Source organism: Hakea prostrata, chromosome 1, assembly GCF_041222555.1.
Source record: "Hakea prostrata isolate BN-2017 chromosome 1, UWA_Hpros_2, whole genome shotgun sequence".
Lineage (NCBI taxonomy): Eukaryota > Viridiplantae > Streptophyta > Magnoliopsida > Proteales > Proteaceae > Hakea > Hakea prostrata.
Genome location: NC_142600.1, coordinates 17,740,161 through 17,766,144, shown reverse-complemented (window position 1 = coordinate 17,766,144; position 25,984 = coordinate 17,740,161). Strand labels below are relative to the sequence as shown.

Below are 25,984 nucleotides of genomic sequence, written 5' to 3'. Positions count from 1 at the left end.
GGCCGTTCAAATTCAACAGTCGAAATTAAATTTTGACCGAAATTTTGGATTTTGTTTTTCGATAATAAAACAATGGAGTCAAGGACTCAAAGAGAAATTTAAAGGAAACAGCATCGCAATCCGCCTGAAGGATCTCTTCCAACCCTCAGGAACATCCTGAAATTTTGGATTTGACGGACCGAAGCTTGCTAGCACATCATGACCCAAGCATAATCACTATCCATCTCCTGCCCTTATGGGAAGTCTGGTTTGATGGTAGACTTAAAAGTTCAAATACATTCCCTTTTTTAACTTATAAAAATCAGATATACTCATTTATGGATTGTGATCTAACGTTACTCATACATGGGCATATTTCAGCGTCATCTTCACATTTGATAGAGACCAAGTGCTACGTGTGTGGGAATTGGTTACCAAGAAAGCTCTCCGTTACTAACCTGATGTTTTTGGACCATACAATAAAAAGTGGGATCTGACCATTTTTTTTTTCAAATTTACAAGTAGGCCCCTGTGGTCCTAACTCCTAGGCGGCATTTGCAGTCCTTCACACTTCCCCTGGACTCCTCTTCGTGCTTCCCGGTCACGCTACATCCATTGGTGAGAGCGCCCTTTTAATTTTTTATGGTTCGCGAATCGTACAATTGAAATTCGTAGAATCGTACGAAGTAAGTGAGCGGTCCGACCTACAGCCGTTGGACGGTTGGACCCGCACTTTCGGTTGACTAGTCAAAATTCAAGTGACATAAATTCCTTCTCTTCTCTTTCCTTTCGTTTCCGATAATCCGATTTCGATGTGAAGTAGTCGCAACGAGCTATCTTACTAGAGTTGGTTGTCCGAGTTCAACCACCGTTTGTAAGTGAAGACTCCTCTTCAGTCGGTTCTTGAGTTTCTTTGATCAGTTTCGTGTCTGAGCTGCGTTTTCTCCTCCCGAGGCTTTTCCATGTTCTAATTCCGTCTGGGCGCTCTCCTTTCTTAATCATGCTCATTAACGTGAGTCATGCTTTCTTAGATGATTTAATTACGTTTGAGATCTGCGTTTGGGTTCTGTTATCTGTTACCGTCTATTGCTACTTTGTTTTATCACCCCATGTTTTTTAAATGTGCATTGTTTCGTAAATGAGTAATCTGGAGAGAGGTAGAGCACACAGTCTCTCTCTCTCTCTCCATATCGATCCATTGCAAGTATGAAAGCGTATTTGCTTACTGGAAACAAAATAATAAGAGATAAATACGAAAAGGTTCTGTGAGCAAATAAACATTCAAGGGGCGCTTATAGCATCACAGCATCACAGCATCAGCAGCTCACTTTTCTGTTTTTTCCTAACAAAAGTTATTCGCCTCCTTTATTCCTTCAGCTCTGCCTCAATAATTCTAAAACTTCCGAATATCTACATTAAGGCTGGACACGTTTTATCACTTCATCCACCGCCGCAACTTCTACTCCTCCTTTCTACAGTTCCATCTCCTTCAAGGTGAAATTTTACGATTTACGAAACTCTTTTACGCTGTGTCTTAGTTTTTAATTTAAGTTTGCATCTGGTGTTGATGTATTTTAAGGCTTTACTGGTTTATATTATTAGATGGGTAATGCAAAATCCATTTCGAGCTTTGTTTTGGGTACTTACAATAGTGTGCAATAAGTTACAGATGGAACTTCCTTTGATAGTCCTACTTACTGGCGGATGAAAGGGATTTTTTTTTTCTTCTTTCTTTCAAATTTATTTTGCCAGTATTTTTGTGAACTTAGGTTGAGTTTGGAGGAGGTTCAATTTGGCTTATTTTCTGACGAGGAAAAAGGTAATCTGCGGATAGTTTTCCGATTGTTGTGATTTTCTCATGTTTAGGAACAATTATCTAATTGTCTAGCTCTGGTGCTAAGCAAGCCCCGGTCTTCCGGTAGCTCTTTATGGCTGGCAAGTTTCAGACCAATCTTCTTGTACATGTGCTTCAGTGTAGTGCATCGCTTTTGGTAATACATTTACATCTTTGACTGAATGAAGTATGTTGCTCTCTTTGAATTTTGCATGCCAAACATTGGAGTTTCTAAGGGGCTTTTGCTGGTTAGTTGTAGTTTAATTACGTAATCAGCTAATTTTATTTCTATATATTTCTGACATTTCTTGAACAAAAACGATGAATACAAGTTAATTCTTAATTGTATTTCTAATATGCATAACATGATAATTTTGATATATTTGGTTGAAGGAATGTGTTACAGGTGATCTTTGAATCTATTCTCAGACGTTAGCATTGTTTTCTGTAGGACTTCTCTGTGTTGGGTGTACTTGGAGATGAAAAATGGAGACAAAAGAAAAGATGTCAGAGATCCGACAGAGGCTGGATAAAACACTGGCATCTCAGAATCTTGCAGATGAGGAATATATTAAGAACCTTGTCAAGAAACAACTTCTACACTCATCACCCCAGAGCAAGATTGAAGGTTGTCAATCTTTATATGCCTTTCACTTTTGTTTCGCTTAACCTACTCCCTAGTCTCAACCAACATAAATAAATAAATATAGTAAAAGGTGATATATTCTTTACCAATATGTGATTTATGTGTGGAACATTGCTGATGAGATGTTGTGCAGAACCCACTGAGATTCTCGTAGAGAAAAGAACCAAGGAAGTGTCAAACTTAATCAACATGTTGAGGAGTGCTTCCCAAAATGACAGTGTTGTATCAGCAGCTCATGAAAAACCACATGCTGAGTGGAAGGTTAGCTATCTAGTTGGAAAAAACAGTTTCTGTTTTGCACTTATGATTCTCCTCCCATTCTTTTGCACAATGCACATTCAGGCAAAGTATTCCTACTGTACGCTACATGAAATACTTGCCCTCTGCCTCCCTGGCCCAAAACTTGTTCTTCTGTTAATATGAACAAATGTATGGATTATGTTGATAGGTGTACAGTCAACCTGGAGAACTTGTCTGGGTTATCTTCTTCTGTCATCTATTTTTAATTTGTCAATTCCTATTTCTTGATTGGCAGCCAAGAGAATCCTCATTGTATGATGTCAACTGAACTACTGTTGTATGTTTCAGTTATCTGAAATATTATGTAACTTCGGTAATTAGATGATTAATTTTGAAAATATACTGCCTAGTAAATATAATTATGCTTTTTGTTGTTGAATGCTTCAGATAAAAGAGGACAATGAAGAATTCCGTGTTATGTATCGAGAAGGACCCCAGGGCACTCCCTTTCATATGTTACTTGTTGAAGGCATTGTTGATGCACCTGTTGATGCTTGTAAGTTGGCATTGAAATCGCTAGAAACTGTTGAATTGCGTCGTGCAATTTTTTAACTGGAATTACTGGTCCAATAGCTGTCTAAGATTGTTATGCTGTAAATCCCTAAGATGAGTTCAATAATTTTGCAGGTATATGTGTCTCATGGGAGTCATCCCTTTTTAAGAAATGGTGAGGGTTAAACTCTGTCTGGTTTAGTTCATACACTCTCAGATATTGCTTGTTGTATGTGGTATATTGTTTGCTCTCTTTCTTCTTTAGCCATCCTTTAGTTTTCTCCATACTTACTAGATGTCATCTCTGTTTGTGCTATAAATAAAAGGATATGAGAGCATCCATTTGCATGAGGCTCTGCACTGTGCTGTCTTAACCCCTGGTCCAATTTTGAACCCGCAATGAAGAGGTTGCAATCGTGCTACTTAAGTGTCTAGGACCCCCCACTACGAATAAAAGGATATGGATTTTTTTTTGGGGGTAAATTTCATGTATCCCCCAATTTAGATTTCAAAATCTAAGGTACATCCCCCATTTTGAAAAATATCAACCACACTCCTAAAGCAAACATTGTTAACTTAGAAAAAGAAAAATGTTAACTACCTTTGTAGCCCTGTTATAGTGCTCCTTATACCCCAAAATTGGCTGTTCTACCCGTTTTTTCTTCCTTTTTTCTTAGAACACCCCCAAACAACTACTGCGCACCCATTATCTGCAAAACCTGGATGTCTTGTACCTTTGATCAGAGACAACATGAATCAAAATCTTGCCTTGAAGGTTCTCTTTTCGTCCATATAGGAACACTCTGTTCCTGGCCTTCCAGGGGATGCTGGAAACCATGGCAAATGTACTTGCTGGTACCTCACTTGCACTTACATCTTCGTCCAAGTTCACTCATTGATTTTTTGAAGAAGCGAGGGTTTTGAGGGCTTCTGGGAAACCTATCGATTCTCCTGAGAGATTGCATGAACCCTTTGTTGAACAATACTTTTCTGCCACATTTCACCTGGAACAATGTCCTTCATATCTGTTGAGAAAGTCAATTGTGATAGAATGACTTATTGTGATTAGTGTGATCTCAAGTCCTCTATTTATAATAAAGTGGAAACAACACTATTACATAAATACCTTTATTTGGTAACAAGAAATAGAAATTTACATGAACACGAACTCTAATTTAACTCAGTAGAATCCAACACTCCCCCTCAAGTTGAGGCATAGATATTAGTCATGCCCAACTTGCCAACAATAGGAAGGAAATCTCTTTGTTTCAAACCATTAGTGAAAACATCTGCCACTTGGTCTCTAGACCTCACAAAAGGCATGCAGATAAGCCCTTGTTCCAACTTTCCTTTGACAAAAAACTTGTCAATTTCAATGTGCTTAATTCGATTATGTTGCACCAGATTATTAGCAATACTAATAGCAGCCTTGTTGTCACAGTATAACATCATAGGATTTGGAACTTGGACTCCAACATCTTGCATCAAGCCTTTCAACCATAGTAGCTCACAAACTCCACGAACCATAGCTCTATATTCAGCTTCGGTACTGGATAAAGCTACCACATTCTGTTTCTTACTTTTCCAAGTAACTAGATTACCTCCAACAAAGGTACAATAACTTGAAATTGACTTCCTGTCTGGAGGTCCAGTCCAATCTGCAATCGGTGTATGCTTCTACTCTTAGATATCAGTGGGTGACAAAAGTATTCCTTTTCCAGGAGTTCCCTTCAAATACTGTAGTTTTCTTGTAACCCTTCATATGAGCTAAAAATGGATCATGAGTGAATTGGCTCACTATCCCCATGGCATAAGCAATGTCTAGCCTGGTGTGGGACAAGTAAATAAGCTTCCCTACCAGCTGTTGGTATCTTCCTTTGTCCACTGGTTCTCCCTCTTTTTCTTTAAGTTTAGCTCCAGCTTTAATAGGGGTATCAACTGCTTTACGCCCCAATATTCCCACTTCCGATAATAAATCTAGGACATACTACCCTTTTTTGATCGAGCCATCTCAATCCCTAAGAAGTATTGTAACTTCCCTAGATCTTTAATCTCAAACTCTCTGCCAATAAAGTCCTTCAACCTTTGAATTTCTTCATCATCATTCCCTGTGATGACAATATCGTCTACAAAAACAATGAGAAGTGTGATGTTAGTACTTGACTTCTTGACAAATATTGTATGATCAGCATTGCTTTGCTTGTACCTAATAGAAGTCATTGCCTTCAGGAGGCATCCAAACCAGCATCTAGGAGACTGTTTTAACCCATAAATTGACCTCTTCAACCGACAAACTTTTCTGCAGGTATTGTCATCGGAGAAACCATGTGGGATTTCCATATAGACTTCTTCCACTAACTCCCCATGTAAGAAGGCATTCTTTACGTCTAGTTGGTGGAAGTTCCAGTCTTTGTTCACAGATACAGACAACAGAACTCTGACAGTGTTTAGTTTTGCAACAGGGGCAAAAGTCTTCTGATAATCAATCCCATAGGAGTCTGGGTAAACCCCTTTGCAACTAGTCTAGCCTTCAACTTGTTGACTGATCCATCCATATTTTGTTTAACCACAAACACCCATTTGCAGTCCATTGGTTTTTTTCCTTGAGAGAGGAAGTGTAACCAGCTCCCAAGTATCATTTTTCTTCATTGTTTGCATTTCCTCTACCATAGCTGCCTTCCATCTCTTATTAGCATAGGCTTCTTACCAACTTTTAGGAACAGATGTGGATGATATAAAAGCATGGTAAGAGTCAGACAAAGAGTCATAAGAGACATATTTAGCTATGGGATGCTGAGTGCAAGATCTGACTTATTTTCTCACAGCAATAGGAAGATCAGAAGAAGATATCTCAAGGGGAACAATAGAATTTGATTCTGGAGCAGGAGAGTGAAGTGGTAACGTGTCACCTTTCTCCACCTGCTTTAGCCGGTTGTAATTCTTCCTCTGATAAGTCTGCACTTCCTTATTCTGGTTAATCTGGTTTTTAAAGACCTCAATAGTGTGCCTCACAGGAGTGGTCTCCCCTTGGCTAGGTTCTTCACATGGTTCAAAAAACGAAGGGGGAGGATTAGAGTCCTCAAGTATACTGGCTGAAGTCTCCCCGGTCCTGGAAATTCGTCTCGAACTCTTAAGTTGTGTTGGTGTGTGATAGGAAGATCTAGAGTTGGAAAGAACACCTCTCCTCTAGGACTCTCCCCTTGGAGAGGTGTATAGTAAGGGCAAGATTCATTAAAATTTACATCTATGGATATAATGGTTTTCCTGGAAGGAAGATGATAACATTTGTACCATTTCTGAGTAGCAGAATACCCAAAAAATATGCAGCGTTGGCTACGGGAGCCAACTTACTTTGATGGGCTATGATTCTGGTATAACACACACATCCAAAAATCTTTAGGGGAATAATAAAAAAAGAGGCTTGCTAGAGAATCTCATTAGGACATTTAAAATCAAGTATCCTATTGGGCATCTTATTCATAAGGTAAGAAGTAGTGAGTATAGCATCACTCCAGTATTGGTCAGGTACATTCATAGCAATCATAATTGAACGAGCTATCTCTAAAAGATGTCGATTCTTCCTTTTGGCAACCCCATTTTGGGTAGCTGTATCAACACAACTGGTCTGGTGTATTATGCTAGAGTTAGAGAGATATCTTTAAAATTCACCATCAATATACTCTGTGCCTTGTCACTGCGAAGGATTTTCACAGTGGCATTGAACTGAGTTTTAATCATATTATGAAAATCACGGAAAAATCGAAAAACTTCATTTTTGTGTTTTAAAAGATAAATCCATGTAGAATGAGAGTAACAATCAATAAAAGTTACAAAGTACCTATGGCCAGTAAGAGACACATGTCGGCAGGGGGCCCACACATCAGTATGAATTAGCACGAAAGGAATAGATTTTTTATTATGAAGGAAGGTAAATAAGTAGAACGAGTATGCTTCGCAAAAATGTAGGCTTCACAAAAAAAATCATCCTTGTTACAAGAAGAAACCCAATCAGGAAATACTTTCTTAAGAGTTCCTAGAGGGGGTGACCTAGCCAACGGTGCCACTGATGAAGGTCTGATATTACCGAATGGACCTGATTAGAAGATGTAGTAACAAAAATAGATCCTCCAATCGGCTCGAGCAAATAAAGTCTATTGTCTAGTTTACCACGCCCAATCTCCTTCCCCATGACCAGATCCTGGAAGACACAGTAAGATGGGAAAGAAGTCAGTTTACAATTCAAGTCATGTGTAAGACTACTAATAGAGAGTAGGTTAGTAGAGAAAGAGGGAACATATAAAACTTTAGACAAAGAAAGTGATGGAGAATGCTGAATGGCCCATTTTCCAACAATGGAAGAATATGAACCATCAACAATTTGAACTTTATCCTTTCCATAAGTCGGAGAATATTGTAAGAAAAAGGAGGATAAACCTGTCATATGATCTGTGACTCCTGTATCAATGATCCAAGGAGTAGAAACTGAAGAAACTTGGAAGCCTGTAAAAGTTTTACCTGAAGTAGCAAGGTAGGAGTTGGTATGGGTAGTAGAGGAAGCAGTGGTAGAGGCTGTACCAAAAGTAGAAGATTGCAAAGTACATCGCAGAGTAGCTAACTTCTTCTGTGAAAAACCAATGTCTGCAGAGGGTGTTGTGGAAACTGTCTCAGAAATATGAGCTTTCAGTTTTCCTCTTCTTTGTGCTCTTTTTTGCTTAAAATCAGCAAGCTTCCCATTGAGCTTCCAACAATTGGCCTTGGTATGATATGGTTTGTGACAATGCTCACACTTGACAATCTCCTTAGCTGAATCAGATTTAGTGCTAATAGACTGTAAGGCTGATTTCTCCACAATAGGAGCATGAAGCATGGTTAATCGACAGCTTTCCTCACACCGAACAAGGGCATAAGACTTTTTTAGTGTAGGAAAGGGAGAACGACTTAATACTTACACTTTGATTTGATCATACTCCACATTCAACCCTGCCAAAAAGTCATATACCTGAATCTTATCAACGTGCTTCCTATAAGTAGTCACATCATTTGGATTAGTGGGGTGATAATCCTTATAATGATCCAACTCTTGCCAAAGAAATTGCAACTCAACATAATATTGGGCCACAATCAGTTCCTTTTGGGTAGTTTCATGAGGCTTATTTTGTAGCTCACAAACCTGTGCATCATTCCCTAACTGTCCATATGTTTTAGTGGTAGCTTTCCAAATTTGAGATGTAGTATCAAGTAATAGGTATTCACGGACAATATTTGGATTTATGGAATTTAAAAGGAATGACATAATAAGATAGTTATTTGAGATCCATTTATCTTGTGAAACGCCTGTGGTAGTAGGTTTAATAGTGGTGCTTGTAATGTGTCCAACAAGTCCTCTTCCGGCAATAGTCAGGTAAGCAAATCGAGACCAAATCACATAATTTGTTCCATCAAATCTTACCGAAAGAGGATGAAGAGTGGGGTAATATTCAGAGCCTGTGGGAGCAGTAGTATCATCGGTAGTTGACATGTTGAAAAGATTATCTGCAGTTCTCTAGTCTTCACCCTTTGAAAAATAACTGAAATGTCACAGAATGCAATAGCCAAACCACGATTCAAAAAATGCATATAAACACCATGTTTATCTCTCTTTTATTTTCTTTCTTTCCTTTTTTTTTGGAAATTACAAATAAGTCCCTGGAAAAGCTGAAATTACAAATAGGTCCCTAAAACTATTTGAATTTACAAACAAGGCCTTGACAACTATTTGAATTTACAAATAGGCCCTTGTAATTATGCAAATTTGCAACTAAACCCTTGAAATTATGCAAATTTGCAATTAGGTCCCTAGAAAAAGTAAATTTACCAATGAAACCCCTCAAACATCGGTATTCAATTTCTTCCTATTTTTGGGCAAATAGAACCGTAGCTAAGGAGGAAAAAACTAGATATGATTCGATACAAGTTTGGGCTTAATTCAAGGTTTGAAAGAAAGAATCAGATGAAAAGATTCGACGGAGACAAAGAGTTTCAGAAGAAAAACCAGGGTAACTCACTGTGATTAGACGATCGATATTCTGTGATTCAGACGATCGATGTGCCAAAACTGTTGGTATTCTGTTGGCTGCGATTCAGCGATTCAGAAGAAAACTGTGTTGGCTGCGATTCTGTTCTTGGAGCAGGAAGCAGCAACCAACAGCTGCAATTTTGTTCTTAGAGCAGGAAGCAGCAGCAGCTGCGATTCTATTTTTGTTCTTTCCTACTCACAAGAAGCAGCAGCGGCAGTGGCGGTAGCAGCGGCGGCGGCGGATTTTCTTCTCTTCTTCTCTCTCTCTTTTTTTCTTCTCTTCTTTTTTTTCCCTAATCGTCTCGAGGCTCTGATACCATGTTGAGAAAGTCGATTGTGGTAGAATGGCTTATTGTGATCAGTGTGATCTCAAGCCCTCTATTTATAATAAAGTGGAAACAACACTATTACATAAATACCCTTACTTGGGTAACAAGAAATAGAAATTTACATGAACACAAACTCTAATTTAACTCCTAGTAGAATCCAACAACATCTTCATTTGATATGTAGAAAACATTGTTGGTAACTTGGTATATTGTAACTTATGATGTACCTTCCAAGAGATTTGAAGTTTTAAGAGATTGAGAGCTGAACTCTCTGGTTGTCTTATTTTTTTATTCAATTCTATCCAAAGCAAAGTCAATATGAACCTACAATTTTTTGCACCCACAAGCCCATAAATCCTGTCTCAAATTTGTTTCTCTTTAATTTCCCTTTTTCAAATTTAATCATCTTGTGGACGAATCTAGGTGTCTTTCATTTCGTATCATCTGTCTGGAAGAAACCTCTCGTACACTAATAGATGAACCCTACAAACATCTAGAAGACCACAAATTAAAACATGGGCATGGACGAACGATCTACAGTTTCCTCCAGGAAAACCTCAATGAGAACCCAAATGGAACAACCGGAAGAGATAAAAGAGAAAAAGTGCTCCAATTCAATGAGAAGACAAGTTCAAATCCATGTATAAGTAAAGAGGGAGAAGAAAACGAACCTCTCCATTTTAAAAGGCAACAAAGCTGGAGATTATGATGTCCTCGTTTTCACTTCAGAGGGTAAACCAGGGAGAGAAATGGTTCTCTTGTTTGTGCTGTCCGATGAAACGGAACCAGAGAAACCCTTATAATTTGCAATAGAACTTTCACCATAGGTACCTTTCTAAAGTAGAAAAGAACTCTCCCAAATGCAACTGTGTACAAACATCAAATATCAATTTCCCCCTTTAGTTCCAAGCAAGGTGCCTCAAGGAAGTATTATTTTGATTGGATTTACATCACTTTCACTTATCATAAATTTTTTTTATGCAAAGTGATTTCCCCCCCCCCCCCCACGCACAAATAAAAAAACATTTTTAATTATTTAATTTGTAATTGCAACAATTTCATATCAGTTTTTTAGATCAAGCGTTGTATTTTTCAGGTGGCCTCAGTTTAGCATTCCAACTTTCAAACTTGCTGCATCCAATTGTTTACAAAAGGTTCGAATTGGTGAACAGATATGTCTAGTGAGGTTTGTGCTTCGAATTTACATGGGGCTTCTTTTAAATTTTTTATACTTCCTTCATTTTCCGATATTTATTTTTGCCTCCCTTCTCCCCCAACTATTGGGAACAAAGGATGAAGTTTTCATGGCCACTGTCAGATAGAGAAGCTGTTGTGCACTTTCTAGAGTTCGAATTTTTTGAAGATGATCTTGTAATTGTGCTTGTAAACTCGGTAACTACTAGGCATCTCTGTTTATTAGTTTTCAAAATAAAATTTATTGATTCACACAATTAGTACTTCTGGCTAAAACTGAAGCAAAGTCATTTCGGAACTTTTCTTCCAGATATCTGATTTACAGAGTATTGATCGAAGTACTCATGGGTTTACCAGTGAGGGGATACCCGAAGAAAAGGATGTGATTCGGATTGATGTTGTTGGAGGCTTTGCTTACCAAAAGGTGTCCTCAAATAGAAGTTACTTCCGGTGAGTATGTGTGTGTGTTTTTTCTTTTTCTGGTTAACATGTAAACCAAATCTGGAGGATCATATCGGTAGAATAGTACTTATATTAAAGCCACTTTGGTAGCATTCTTAGGAAAATGAAAGTTTCAAGTTTGTTTCTGCACATGCAAAATTCAACAGTCAGGCTGCATGACTAACAGTGTATAACCTATCTAGGTTTGGGATATTGAGGGTTACAGTAAATTTTGCTATATATGGATCCTAATCCTCTGAGCATGAAATATATGATGACCTATTGAGATTCCAGAACGATGTATGGTTCCTATATCCACAGAAATTGCATATAAATATGCAATATTGAATTAATAGTTTGAGATATTATAGTTTGAGATATTATATGGAACTTTTTTCTTGCTTTTGCTGCTTAATAGTTGTGCTGTTGGATTTATGTTCCTTGCTCTTCTTTAGATAAAACTGTTACACCTTTTGGAGCTTCAAATACTTGGGATTAATTAGAGTGGTTCATAAATTTTTTGGCTTCATCACATCTAGACCCCTTTGACGTATTGATGCAGAAGTGTAGCTACAGATTGATAGGAGATCAACCAGGAGTAAATATACAGGATCCACTATGTACCAGTCAAGTTCGAGTGGTTCAGAATAGAGTGTGGGTTCACTTGAGGGTTAGAATTAGGTCAAAGCAAGGGCTTGGTGGTATGGTTAGGACTAGTAAGTGACGAAGAGTCTATCAGTGAAAGTTTGGGATTTGGTGGATACAGTTTGAATGATGAATTTGTAGTTTCAGAAAAATTAAGGTTTCCTTGGGTTTCAACCAGTGGAAAGATAAAATTCTCAAGATTTGGCTAGTCAGATTGCAACCTAATTTGAAAAGTTTCATTAGGAGGGTATGGAAGTATGTGATCAAAATATGGTGACATTTGGATGGCTGGATTACTAGTAGTTCGGGTTTTATAGAGTTAGCTGGTTAGGAATGAATTTAAAGGTTTAGGGTTTCTACTGGTCAGATGTGGACCAGCTTTGGTCAAAGGTCAAGGTGCTAGAGGGAGTTGTATGTTCAGATTATGAAAGCATTTTGATTTTTGTATTCAAAGTAATTGCAAAAATCAAAATTGTGACTACAGAAACATAAGGTTTTGATGGTTAAATAGGGCAGCTGTGTGGATCAATTGTTGCTGGTGGTTCGGGGTTGTGATCAGGTTATGGAAGGATTCTAATGGTTGAATTGGAATATGAAGGTGTTAGAATGAGCTGGGTTTTTGTGGAAAACAAAAATTGAAAAGGGGGATGCTAGGGTTTGGGGAATTAGAGATTAGAAATGAATTGGGGATGGGGATGCTTACAGTTTAGTGAAGAACAGCAGGTTGGATGGCTGAGAAGAAGACTTGATGTTGCAAGAAATTTCCAGCAGGGCAGACCTGCTGAAGCTTGTTGAATTTGATCAAAGGGGTTGGGGAGGTGACTATCTTTCCCAAAAGGCAGCAATACTCAAAAAACATAGTCTCTTATTCATAAAATCATGGGGGGCTTCCTTAGGTCCTGTGACATATATTTAGCTTATGGCTGGACAATGGAAATAAGAACTTAAAGTCTAATTAGGATTCCAGACAAGACTAGTTTCCAAATTAAAGACAAGGTCTCAAACCATAACTAGGAGTTCTAACTGGACTCATCTAGTCCTTGATAAATTACCACTGTAAAAATAACACTGAAGTAAAAGACTAAATAAGTATTTAAATACCTAAACCTATGCCCCATGAGTTCTAGTGCTGGTTGGGAGGCTCTGTACACCTATTCTACGCCTGGTGGTGCTGATGTGGGGAGGACTCCCTACATCTAAGGCTGTTTCTAGGCAGCTGAACGACATCATATGATCCCCGGCCTGCAGCATTTTGTAGCATAGAACATTTGTGCTTCCCTGCCAAGCCATCTCCCATTGCATTGAGCTGTCCCCTGCACCTAGTGCTCTTAGTGCTCATTTTATTCTTGAAATCTATACCCTAGCATTACCAGACCTTAACTTTCTCCAAACCATCTATCACCAGTTCATATTATGTGCTGGTGCTTTACATCCATGTCTCTGTGTTTTTCTGTATGCTGAGCTATCATATCAATCCGGTTAATGCAAGGTTTTTAGAGGCTGTATCGTTTTATCATCTGAAGGCCAGTACATGTGAAAATATTTAGTCTATATTCAAGATAAATAGCTATATTAACAAGAGGGTCTTTTTGTCATAGTTCTTTCTCAGAATTTATCTTATCTGAAATTAAAGGGGCTTATTTTGTTATTTCCACGAGAGTTATTAGCTGCTGTTCTTTGCATTCATCCATTATCAAAAGCAGCAATTTCGAAGGATGTGCAGCTTCTGACAAGCACTAAAAAGATTTATCTAGTGGTGGCAATTACTGGATCAGATGACAATTCAATGACTAGTCATCTTTCTCAGTTTGTAGTTACCATATGATAGAAATAGTCAGGCACTGGATTTAGATGGTTCGATTTCCTTGTTGATCATCAGATGAATTTCATGTTGCAGGGTTTGAACAGTCCAGATGCTTGACCCATATTTAGGAATGAAATGCTTTCTTCGGTGGGTATCATATGATTGAATCCGAGGAATATGCATTTGAAATCAATGAGTTACTTTTTTCCTTGCAATTTTAAGAGAGAAAGCAAATGGGTGTTATTTAAGGGCCTATTGTGAACAACCACCATATAACAACTTAAATTGCATGTGATTATGTACAAGGACGTGATCCTCCATTCAGTGGATCCTCTATGCTTGAGTGTATAGGAGTACAATAATATCAAGATGATCACTAATGATTAATGCCTGATATCAGAAAGCTGTATGTTATATTACTAATGCACATTACTTCATCCAAACGACCAAATAAAAAAATCTGTCTGAATTCCCCTGTTGTTGTGCAGGACAATAGCAACTACAGATATTAAATTGGAGTTTGTTCCTCCAGCAATGGTTAACTTCGTCTCAAGGCAGCTTATAGGTGGTGCATACAAGCTCTTCAAAAAGGTAAAGATTACATATCTGAGATGAAACTTCTGCCAGTGACCAATTTGAGATATCTTCTCATTTGTTGTTTGGTTGCTGCTGATGAGTGTATCCATGTATTCGAGTCAAAGAGAAATGCCCTAAGTTACTGCTGGAGTGTTATATGATTATTGTCCTAAATCCACCATGCAATTGCATTATAGGCATGTATTTGAATCTGTGACTGATGATAGGACTTATGCAGTATTATTTGGTCAGTTGCACTGGCATGCTAGGCTTTGCATGCCCAAGCCTAAAACGATTCAAGGGTTTTGGTCCGACAAGGGTTAAAACTAGTTTATTTATCTAGGACTTATTATTTTATCATTTTATTTGTTTAGGGTTACCCCTGTAGGAGTAAGAGTCAGAATTCGTGTTGCGGGTTGAAATTTGTGTTGCACTTAAAATTCAGTTTCATAGTCCAACAGGGATACTACCTTTTTTTTTTTTTTTTTTTTATTTTATTTTTTTTGTTTATTTTTTTAATTTTATTTTAAAAAACCTTGTTAATTTTTGTTCTTTAAATACATGCTTGTAAGAAATTGATTGAATTGAATAGAAATTTTAGTTAATTTTAAGAGTGTGGGATTGTACCAAGGATCTATCATTTGGTTGCTAGTGGTTAGCATACAAATGTATTCCACTCTAAAGAAATACATCAGTGTAACTGATAAAGAATTACAAAAGTGTGATCCCAAGTCCTCCATGCCCTTGGATGGTTAAATCTCTGAAGATAATATCTCTAACTACTGCCAACTTAATATGGATTATGGATATTTTTTGGTTTGTCAATTGGTTGCTATTGATTTGTCGAAAGTATTTTTTTAAATGTAACCTAGAGGGGTTGAATAGGTTACCACTAGTGGATTGGTCCAATTTTTCGGTTTATTACAAATTTCAAATTAAATTGGTAAATAAAATATATTGAGCTAAATCACAATCAACCACAACACAAGGATTTTATAGTGGTTTGACTTGGAAAGTTGGCGCCCACTCTTCTGTTGGTCTCAAGAGAGATTTCCACTAGTGATTCTCTTTCAATATGGTGGGTAGAGAATCAAACCCTTACTATTTATGTTCACTAGGGTAGGAACACTGGAACACTCTTTTACAATCTTTGTTAACTTAGGTAAGGCCACCTTTTTACAGTCTTTGTTTAAGTGCAAGAGCCAAGAGCTCCCTCAAAATTCTAATCCAACCTAGACTAGAATTACAACAACAAAATTTAAAAGTGCAAGGTAAGATATTACCTATGAAGGGTGTAACACCTTACCCCTTGAGTGATTGTGATGTAAATAAGCATGCACCACGTTTGAATACCTACCAAGCCTTCTATCACCTCACTCTTGATTCTAAATGAATGCTTTACTCCTTTGGGATGAGCTTCAAAGTGTGGGTAATGGTGAGCGGCTATAACACAAGATTTTTGTGAGATTGATGAGCTTTTTAGTGCTAGAGTGAGTGTATATTGTGTGCACATTGTGTGCACTTCATAGAATACTTCAAATGAGAGGGTCTGGGTATTTATAGGTCCAAAAAGTCCATTGGTCTAGTCCCAACGGATAGAAAACAATCATTTTTTTCACTGAAACGAGTCTTTTGGGCAAAATAGTGAGCAGTTTGGGAATATAGCTGTGGGAATTGCATCGTCGGAACCGAACAACTCGCCATTTTGGACAAAACGGATCACCATTACAAAACGACGTCTCGTTATTGAAACGGATTCTGTCCGTTGGGTCTCTTTGATGTCATGCATCATTTGTTTAGAGGTGAGCGGTTTGGGCTAAAACGGCTTGCTGTTACCAAATGGATCGCCGTTTTGGACTGCAAGCTTAAACTTGCTTTTTCAAAGGGTTTTTGGTCCTCCTAACCATCCCTGTGTCAAAAATGGCTCTTCCTAACATGCCCTAGGTCAGTTTAATGATATGATAACATGATTTGCAGAATGTAAATACACAAGAGTGTGTGGTGTCAACTCCTGAGTGCACTCAATCCTCTTGAGCTTGTTCCTTGTTCTTGATTCTTCAATCCTTCTGATGGTCTTCAAGCATCAAGTCTTCATGCTCAATCTTGGTTAGGCCTTCACTTGTGTCTTGGTCATCCACTTTGGGTTAGGCCTTCACTTGTGTCTTGATCATCCTTGCCTTGGTTCCATATTCTCGATTCAATTCATTTGGCTTGATCTAAATAGACACAACTCAATTTGGATATTAATACCTTGTCTTTGTTATCATCAAAATTTTTAGAGGCTGATGTGGCATTTCCCCAACAAGTATTCAAGTCAATCAAAACCTTAAGGTAACTGGGGAAATATTGAACCATCATCATACTGAGTACTACATATCGTTGCACCATGTACATCTTTAGGTTAACCTGAGTTTCAGGTCAAAATTTCACTCAAATAAGAGAAGTTTCAGCAGCCTGGTCAAGGATGGTGAGGTCTGGCCCAAGTTCTGGTCGAATGGCCTTAAAGATGTAGAGCAAAGATACCAACAAAGTTTAGTATCCATCTAACAGTCAGATTTGGATATATCAAGGGATTGTTAAAATAGCAAGTTACAAGAACAGGATTCCAGAATTACTAAGCACAGGAAACAGCCACTGATTTAAAGCATAAAAAATAGAAACTGAGAATGGATTTAGTCATTGAGGAAGACAAGTCAGAAAGTGAATTTGGCAAATAAATTACTCGGCAGATAGAATTGAAACAAGTACGTTGCTTCCGCAGGACATCCAAGAAGGCAGTCAATTGTTAGTGACTTAGTGGCAAGAAACAAACTTAAGAGAAAAAGCAGAAGAATATAATAGCCTGCACAAGAATAAGGAAGAGAGAAAATAATGGAATAGGTTGTCAAAACTGTGGATTAGTACGATCCCTCACTTGGTTTATAACCTTGCAACAATACTAGAAAGTAGTAACTCTTCATTGCAAGGAAAAGCCTTCATGAGAAAATAAAATAGAAAGCTTCTAGACTATTACAATGTGGAAACTAAGGACAGGTAACTGTGAGACATCTGACCACCTTCTAGAAGCAACATTAAGAAAAGTAATACAATTTACTAAACGGTCACACATGCTACTTATAAACCTGATCCAAGTGAAGCAAAATAAGACAACTGTGGGTTTATTTTAAGCCAAAATTTGAACTGTGACAGGAAAACTTAAGCATGGTTCATTTTCCCGCATGTATATTAAACTGTACTTTCTGCATCACACGTCTTTATGTTTTCATCCAAGCAACTCATAGTTCCACCTGATTGTGTGGAAAACATAGATTACAAAGAGCTACGAGTATCCACAACAATAAGTTCAAATTATGTTCATGCTTTTTCTTTTATATCTGACATCCCCCTCCCCCACCCCCACCCCCCACCCCCCCCAAAAAAAAAAAATCCTTTGGCATTCTAGGTAGTTGCCTCTGCAGCCGAGGGTGATCCAGACTTCAGCAAGGCCTTGGAGGACAGACTCTATCTTCAGATACGGGAGGGTTTAAATCCTACCAATAAACTTCCCGAAGGCCCCAAAACCAGAAGCCCTTAAGAGAGAGAATTTTACTTCTGCTGTTGCTGAAGGACATGGAAACCGAACTCCACAGGACAAAGAACCGGTTATATGTCAAGTGTCTCTTAGTGATGACCTTGCAACTGAAGCTTCTCGAGCAGATCCACTGGTTCCTTGTGAGACTTATCATGGAGAAATAGAGGAAGAAGTGATTGGACAGGACAAACACTTGGATAGGAATGGCGGAGGCATAAATCCCTCTCTAATCAATAATTGTGCAGAAAGGTGCCTTGTCGACAAGGGAAAGATGCTTTTTATTAGTCCGGAGGTGGAAAATGCTTTAAGCATCTTAAATGAGGCCATAACTATGGTTCGAGAGGGTGGAATTTGTCAGCAAAGTTTGTCTCTTGGTAACTCAAATCAAGAGACAACAAATGTTGAAAGAGTGGTGGGGGCAACTTCCAGTTTTTCAGGAGACGGTGCAGCTTCTTCTGGTGGTGGAATCTGCGTTGAAGCGCCAAAAGTGGACAACATGAACAGATCACCAGGGGAAACTGGTGATGTTGCTGGCATATATATTACCAGGTATTATCTCCATGTATGAGTAAGTATTCTTTCTTCATTAGGTGAAAGCTGCTATTGCGTAGACTAACGTAGAGGTAAAAAAGAATCCAAATGGTCTTTTCAAGGGAAAAAATTTGATCTTAGGCCAGAAAGTGTTATGCATGTGTGTTGTGTATCTCTAATGTGCTTGGCTATCACTTGGAATGAAATGCTTTCATGGCATCTCAGTACTCATGACCTCTCACAAGAAGGGGATTGCTTGTGTTTTGTGTGAAAAAAAAATTAGTTATAGAACTGTTCTCATTTCATAGGTCCAAAATGTTATTTTTTTTTTAATTTAGAAACTAGTATAATTCATCTTTTTTAGGCTTAAACCCGGCAATGGAATGCAGACCAAAATCAAGTCACCAGGTCATGCTCAAAACGGGACTAAGTATACAGTTCTTTTGTCTTTTAAAATGTATTCTATCATTCTATGTATCACTATCACTATCAGTACAGCATGGTATCAGGTATAAAATAGAGGTATGTCGAAATGCTGGGTTTCTGTCCAAAGGAATGTTTCAATTTGTCAGCCAGGTTTTCGAAAATGCATTTTTAAGGTTGGTCAAGAATGGAAGTTGGGAAACTGTTTGTTGACAACTCTGTGGGCTTCACTGCGGATTATTTGAGGTTCCCACTTTCCAGGGAACCATCTTGGTGTAAGTGTAGCATTTCATTGCTGTTATGATATAATTTACTAGTACTGGTTTAGCTGGTCCATCTGGCTGGTTGACTTGCTTCGATACTTGGTGGAAAAGTTTAACATGGAGCCCTCTTTTTACTTGAAAAATGGGAGACAAAATTTACCGTCAACCTGGTTAACCTGTCAGCTGAGTTGGACTTCTAGCTCCTCTTTTTTTGGTGGAAAGTTTCTAACTTCTCTTGGACTTGGTTTGCCTTGAGATTAAAGGTTAAGTTCTATTTATTTAACATGATGGTGCCTTAGTGTTTTACATTTGTCTTAATTCAGGGAAGCCAGACCAAGTTCTCCTGCAAAAGATGTGAACCGGAAACAGATAATCCCAGTTTCTCCAGGACGGAAATTTCTCAATTTCAAGCAAATCTGATGAGGTTCAGTGGATTTCTTCACAAGATGGGACACCACCACAGGAGCCTATCTTAGAGAACATGGTGAATGGTAATCAGGAGGTTAATGTCAATGCAAATGGCGCTATCAATGGTTGGAATTGTGATGAAGGGAAGTTGAAGCAACAAAGACTCAAAAAATGGATGTGTTGCTTAGTTTTTCCCCCTAGCCGCGGTTGATAGTATTGTTCCACCCTTGAGAATACAAGTTCCCAGGCAAGTAATGTACAATGTGGAGCCAGTTTATTGCTCTGCAGGTAGTCCAGTGATCCAAGACCATAGTGGCTTTTTAGTTTCAGCAAATCTGCGTTCAGAGCGATCTTAGTTCTTTTTGAAGTGCACCCGAGAAATATATTAGTAAAGAACTTTCACTATTGACATCTTGATCCAAGGACTTGCTCCATGGTAAAACTGCTCTTCAGCCTTCAAGGATGATTTGTTTGTTTCATCCTGGGATTAGTTGTACTAAATGTTAATGACTAAAGACATACTACACATGGCAGATGGATAAAATCACTGACAAGGAAGGCTGGTTCTCTGGGTGGGTCGAGGCAATGCTTTAAGACAATTTGTCATGACCTACGCCTTTGAAGAGGAGCTGCACCACCCTGTTCGTTACTTCTTTCTATTATGCTTATGCAGTATGGAATGGTAAACCACTGAGATACCTGTTTTTCCACAATGATTATAGCTTGAGGAAAAGTGCAGCATATTCAGTGCATGAGACTCCATGACTCTTTTTTGGGAAGGGACACCATGTACACAGCTTAATTTGAGGATTGTTTTTGAACCTCTAAACATTATAAGGAACCCAATGCTGATGTGCAAGGTATGGAATATTTTGAAGGTTACCACCAATTCATTTTTAAAATTTTTTTTGGAACTTGAAGCACACTCTAGAGAGAGCTCTATTTAGGTGCTGCACAAGCAGCCTATGGCCCAAATCGAAACTTGTGATCAAGACGAAATCTCGACAACTCATTTCGTAGTTAAACTTTACAAAAAAAAAAAAAACCACTTGCTCGAAACAAGACAAAATGAGTAGTCGATAACCACAAGTTTTGATCTGGACTGTAGGCTGGATGGTGTTGTGAAGCAGTGAAGCAATTTCACTCGGGGTTTTTAGCAACCTAAATAAGCTGTAGGTGATTTCATAGGTTGGACAGCAGAATTAACTCCCAGTCTGCAATACTTTTCAGAATCACTATTGTGCTGTAATCGGGACACTGTTAGGGTCATTCAGCTGAGCACCACCAATACCTCAAAGTAGACCTCTGACCAATCTGACTAATGTGTTAGTGTTTGAAGTAGAATTAGGTCCTGTGACAACAGTTTGGAGCCTAACTACCAAATAGGTCCATGAAGCAGTTGATTCTTCAACTATTGCACCTAAAGATGCTAATCATATCTGGTAATGAAATGACAGAAATTAATGTTGCTCAGTTTCAAATGGCATCTTATCGTTATGTGACATACACCTGCAGTTAAAGGGCCTTGGCTGGATGTAGCCAGGTACAAACAACCAAAGGTCAATGGTCCACACATAACAGTCAGCCTTTGCAGGAACGCACTATATGTGTGTTCCCCCCTAAAGTCTAGCAATAAGCTGTTTGCATCAATAAGATGTATTGGCTATAAGAGTACCTTAGATAAACAGGCCAGCTGCCTCGATGGCAGAAGATAACATCATCACAAAACACATTCAGAGATAAAAATGCAGACTCCCAAAATAGCTGCAGATATGAGGCCATGATAGAGGGCAACGATAAGGATATCAGCATTTGGCTATAATGTTACTTTACCTTCTTTTTTTTTTCGGGTTAACAAAGAGGAGATGCAATAGTGGCGACCTTGCGCCCCCTGCTACTCAATGTTTAGACTTTCGAGTTCGACCTATGCAAGCATTAGCCTTGTAAACTACTAGTGAAAGCACTAATCTGGTCATCATAGCCCCACCGGAGGTCTAGTATAGTCTACAGAAGCCTGTGGTGGTCCCATGCCTAGGTCAAAGAACACACAACTGTCCAATGTGAGAAACAGAGGATTTGAAGCCAAATTGATCACAATAACTTGCCAATTGATAGAGAAGACAATTCAAAAAATTAACAAAATGCAGAAAATAATGAAATTCTAAGCACTTGAAATTAGCCCTTAAAATCACTAGCTGAACAACCTCTCAATGCATAGAGAGTCCTAGAAGAAAGTGAAACCAAAACCATCCGAGAATTGGAATAACTATGTGCCTCAAGCCTTCTCCCATAGACACTATGGGCCTCAAAACAAATTGCATCTTGAAGGAACACAGCTTCTGTAACTGTTTTGGCAGAAATGAGCTTTGTTCTAAAGAGAATTCAATTGCAACCAACAATCTGCTTGCTCGCTGATTGGGGTGGGGTTTTTTTTTTTTTTTGGGGGGGGGGGTGTGTTGGGGGGAGTTCAACAAAGAGCTTCTGGATGAGTTTTAGACTACGTAACAGTAGATTAACACTCAAAACTTTCGCAATGAAGTATTTGAAATTCAATATCTGTATTGATGACGCAGTACTCATTAATTACAACAAATGCAAGCCCCAGTTTCAAAAGAGTCCAAGAAAGAGTTTGATACGAGGCAGGCCCCAACTTCATCAGTTTGACGGGAGCTTGTATTACTTGGATAGCTGCAACTATTATCCAGATTCATCCTATCAAAAATTTGCACCTTCATAATTGTGTTGACACTCCTTGTGTGAACATGGTGGTAGTAAATGAACTCTAATTCTCAATCAGTGACCAATGGTTTTAGTATAGTGTATCCACATTGTTTGAGGTTTTGGAGGTCAAGTCACACCCAAATAACTCGAGAACAATCAAGCAAATCTTTTCTTGTTTGTTACAACCATAACCTAGAAAATGTTGGATATAATATCAAGAACATAAAAGCAAAATGGGAATCAACCCAACAACCATAATTTTGAAAATGTACAGAGGGAATAGTTCAGAATTAAATAACTTGAAATGCAGCAATTGATACAATGGAAAGAGTAAGTGTACCTCTAGGTATCTGAATGCTGACTTATGTTAGAAACTTTCTTTTGCTCTTTATAACCCACTTTGTTTTTAATACACTCTGGGCTAAATTTTGTTTACCCTCTCGATTTAACCCATGAAAAACAACTCGGAAATTAACAGTACTTGGGAAAATCCCATCGTCCAACATCTCATGGATAAGCTGCAGTGCTTCTTGAGCTCTACTGGTGTTACAGAGACAAGTTATGAACATTGAGTAAGTCCTAAAATCAGGAAATGGTCCTTTCAGTGTCATACGACGGAAGACACTCCAAGCATCACTAACCATTCCCATATCCATATACCCTCGAATCAATGCAGAATAGGTAATAACGGTTGGTTCACAACCATTATCTATCATTTTCTTGAAAGTTTCCAAAGCTCTTGCCATCTGTTTTTCCTTGAAAAAATGGACTATGAATGATGTATACACATGGACTGTTGGATGGATACCTAACTTTTTCACTTCCTCCACTTTAGCAAAAGCATCATCCAACCTTTCCTCTCTTAGTAATCCATGGATAATGCTTCCAAAAATATGCTGATACAGTGTAGGTTGTCCCTTCCACCTTGCATCTACCAATGTCAAGGCATCTTCTAATCTCCTTGCTCGGCAAAGTGCCCTTACAAGCAATGAATAATAAATGGGAATTGTTAATCCATCTTTATACAGAGACTCAGTCAGTCTTTTAGCATCTGATATTTTACCAGTTTCACACAAACAATCAAGAAAAATCTCAAACAACTCTTTATCCGGCATGAATCTAGCACATATCATCTCATTGTATATTTTGATGGCCTCATCTACCTTCCGGCCTTTCCTCCCACAAAGACAGATGATCAAATACTTGTATGTATTTCCACTTGGTCGGAAACCATCAGCCTTCATCTCTTTGAATTTTTGCAGAGCTATTTCTGTCAGACCTGCACGACCATATTGCATTATCATAATAGTCCAAGTTTCTGATGTTATTAGACAATTCCTTCTTCTCATTTCAAGATATAGATTTCTCATATGTTTAAAATCTTTTGCAGATCCCGAGATCTTGATGCTCATGTTGTAGGTTTCTGCAGTATGGCTATAGTCAGGTTGCAGCCCCACCCACCTGAAAAACTGTAATGCTGCATAACCATATCTTTGACAATTACGAAGTATCTCCACAACAAGTTCGGGAGTGAATTGAACTGCACACTTCTCCAAAGCATCTTGCATTAAACACCAATCCATTGAAGATGACAAAATCCTACATATTTTATGAAGACTGTGGCTGTTATAAACCACTGGTGGCATCTGTACCAGGTGAACCTCTGTCTTTCCTGACTGCACTTGGTCTGAGTTTACATTCTGGCCTAGGTCTATTAAATCAGATAAATCATGATTATTGTTGCTCCCTCCAGAGTGTGATGGGATATTGAGAGTTAGATCAGAAAATTCACCTTCTCGGAGTCTAGAGGCTCTCTGCATCTGTTCTAAAATTTTAGCTTTCTCTAACTCTCCTCCTTTCTCCAAACAAGTCCTAACCAAATGGAATATTCCATCTCCAATGTTTACTTTAGAGTCCCACATATCATTTACGAGCCTGAAAGCTTCATCCGCTCTTGAAACTCTACAGAGCTCCTTAATGAATACTGAGTAGGATTTCTGGGTAACCTTGAAACCTTTTTCTTTCATGCTCCTGAACACTTCCCATGCTTGTGAAATATGGCTATGGCGAACATGACCTGCAACCACCGCCATGATTGCAACTGCATCTGGCTCAACTCCACTTTCTAACATATCATCATATAATTCACAGGCTCGTCGATAATCATTTGACCGAAAAAGGCGTTGGATCAGCTCTGTATAAGTGGTAACTGCAGGTCGGTGCCCTGATTCTTTGATAGAAGAAAACAATTCCAAAGCCTTAGAAACATCATTTTTTCTCAAGCAACCATTGATAATGATCTCATAAACCTTCCCATGAACAACATTATTTTTCTTTACAATATCAGCAATTTCTAGAGCATCTGCAATTCTATCAGCTCTGCACAGCCCTCTCACCAAAATTTGAAGACTTCCAGTATCAACTGTCATCTTCTTACTCTTAAGTTCATGAATCAGTTCTAAGGCTTCCCTGATTCTCCCTGAAATGCAAAAGCTCTTCAGCATGCTAGAATAAACTGTGTGTTCAGGATACTGATAAATTTTAATCATGTCATCCCCAAGTGATCGAATAGCAGAAGCATCTCCAGACCCTGACAGGCAGTTCATTAACTGTTGATACAATTTCAAATCCACCCCCATGTCCTTATGAACCATCTCCATGTAAAGCTCCATTGCAATATCTGCTTTCCCTACAGCACATAGAGAAGATATGATAAATTTGTATGCCCTTTGATCTGGTTCAGAAACCGATTTCTTCATCTTCTCAAACACCAGCAAGGCCTTGCCAATCATTTTTGCGTTCCCGTAATGAGAGATGAGTATAGTCCATGTCTTAACATCCTTTGGGCATGAAGCCTTCTCCATTTCCTCCACCAATTTCTCGACCAGATCAAACTCCTTGACTTCACCAGCAATGTATATCACGGTGTTGTAAGTCCCGGTGGTGTGTCTAAACCCAGCTCTATGCTTGACCCAATCGAAGAACCTCAGAGCTAAATGGCGCACTTTAAAGCACCTTTTCAACACTTTCTCAACAATCTCTGGATCAAACAGACAACCTGAATTCTCTAGGCGTTCCTCCATTGGTGTAGTTTCATTTTCAGCTCTTATAATCTCAGTAATCTTGTGCACAATCGGGCTTACATCATTCACAGCCACGCCTGCATTTTCGACCTGCACGCTCTGAGCGGCCTTCCCACAGACATGTTCGGTGCCAGTTGGACATTCGTCCCTTACCTTCGGTTTACTCAAGCAGGTGTCTTCGGTCACTGAACACCCAGATGGGATCTTTTCCAAGGTAAGGTTCTCACTGCCTATGATCTCCTTGATTTCTTCGAAGAGGGGACTAATAACTGGTTTTCTGGTGTGGGTTTCTTGGGTTTTTCCAGATGGGCGAAAACGTGATGACTTACCATGGATTGAAAGATGAAAATTCTGGAGCTTAAAGTGACGGAATTCATAAGCCTTTTGTATTAGAACTGAATCCAAGGAGGGGAGTTTGGACAGGTACCTCATTTAGACTCCAATAACAGTAGAGAGAAATATGCGGTGGAAATACAACGTTTTGAATCTTTTCAAAGCTTTTTCATCCATCACCCAAGGGGTAGCTCTTCTCAGTCTCAGTTGGCAAAAGCCCAATGTAAGTTCAACACTTAAATTCGGTTAAACCCATGAAAAATTAGCAAAGCGAAACAAGAACCCTAGCAACAAAAAGAATTTTTTTTTTTTTTTTTCCCTTTGGTGAACAAGCAACAAATAAATAATTTTGTTCC

The 25,984-nt window shown here is 38.6% G+C and overlaps 2 protein-coding genes across 8 annotated transcripts; one reads left to right on the top strand and one right to left on the bottom strand.

The window, feature by feature from the left end:
• Positions 1-780: 780 nt before the first annotated feature.
• LOC149027995 (polyketide cyclase/dehydrase/lipid transport superfamily protein) lies at positions 781-20,767 on the top strand. 7 transcript variants are annotated; one of them, XM_089167607.1, is made up of 12 exons: positions 998-1,473; positions 1,749-1,798; positions 2,265-2,441; positions 2,593-2,720; positions 3,147-3,255; positions 3,387-3,426; positions 10,732-10,821; positions 10,928-11,027; positions 11,140-11,279; positions 14,208-14,310; positions 17,738-18,415; positions 19,407-20,767. In XM_089167607.1, the coding sequence occupies exons 3-11, from the start codon at positions 2,300-2,302 to the stop codon at positions 17,867-17,869; spliced, it is 984 nt and encodes a 327-aa protein (XP_089023733.1). In that variant the 5' UTR covers positions 998-1,473; positions 1,749-1,798; positions 2,265-2,299; the 3' UTR covers positions 17,870-18,415; positions 19,407-20,767. The 7 variants fall into 7 exon arrangements, with proteins under 7 accessions (XP_089023735.1, XP_089023734.1, XP_089023729.1 ...); XM_089167609.1 differs by lacking the exons at positions 998-1,473; positions 1,749-1,798 and adding an exon at positions 781-853; XM_089167608.1 differs by lacking the exons at positions 998-1,473; positions 1,749-1,798 and adding an exon at positions 787-991.
• Positions 20,768-21,957: 1,190 nt separating this feature from the next.
• LOC149027994 (Pentatricopeptide repeat (PPR) superfamily protein) lies at positions 21,958-25,944 on the bottom strand. The gene has a single exon (XM_089167602.1). The coding sequence runs from the start codon at positions 25,725-25,727 to the stop codon at positions 22,575-22,577; it is 3,153 nt and encodes a 1,050-aa protein (XP_089023728.1). The 5' UTR covers positions 25,728-25,944; the 3' UTR covers positions 21,958-22,574.
• Between the last annotated feature and the right edge of the window lie 40 nt (positions 25,945-25,984).

Excerpts from the sequence above, each read along its gene's own strand:
- LOC149027995 (XM_089167609.1), top strand. The coding sequence starts at position 2,300 with ATGGAGACAAAAGAAAAGATGTCAGAGATCCGACAGAGGCTGGATAAA. Across the intron at positions 2,442-2,592 it reads ACCCCAGAGCAAGATTGAAG|AACCCACTGAGATTCTCGTA; the intron begins GTTGTCAATCTT and ends GATGTTGTGCAG. Across the intron at positions 11,280-14,207 it reads TCAAATAGAAGTTACTTCCG|GACAATAGCAACTACAGATA; the intron begins GTGAGTATGTGT and ends GTTGTTGTGCAG.
- LOC149027994 (XM_089167602.1), bottom strand. The coding sequence starts at position 25,727 with ATGAGGTACCTGTCCAAACTCCCCTCCTTGGATTCAGTTCTAATACAA.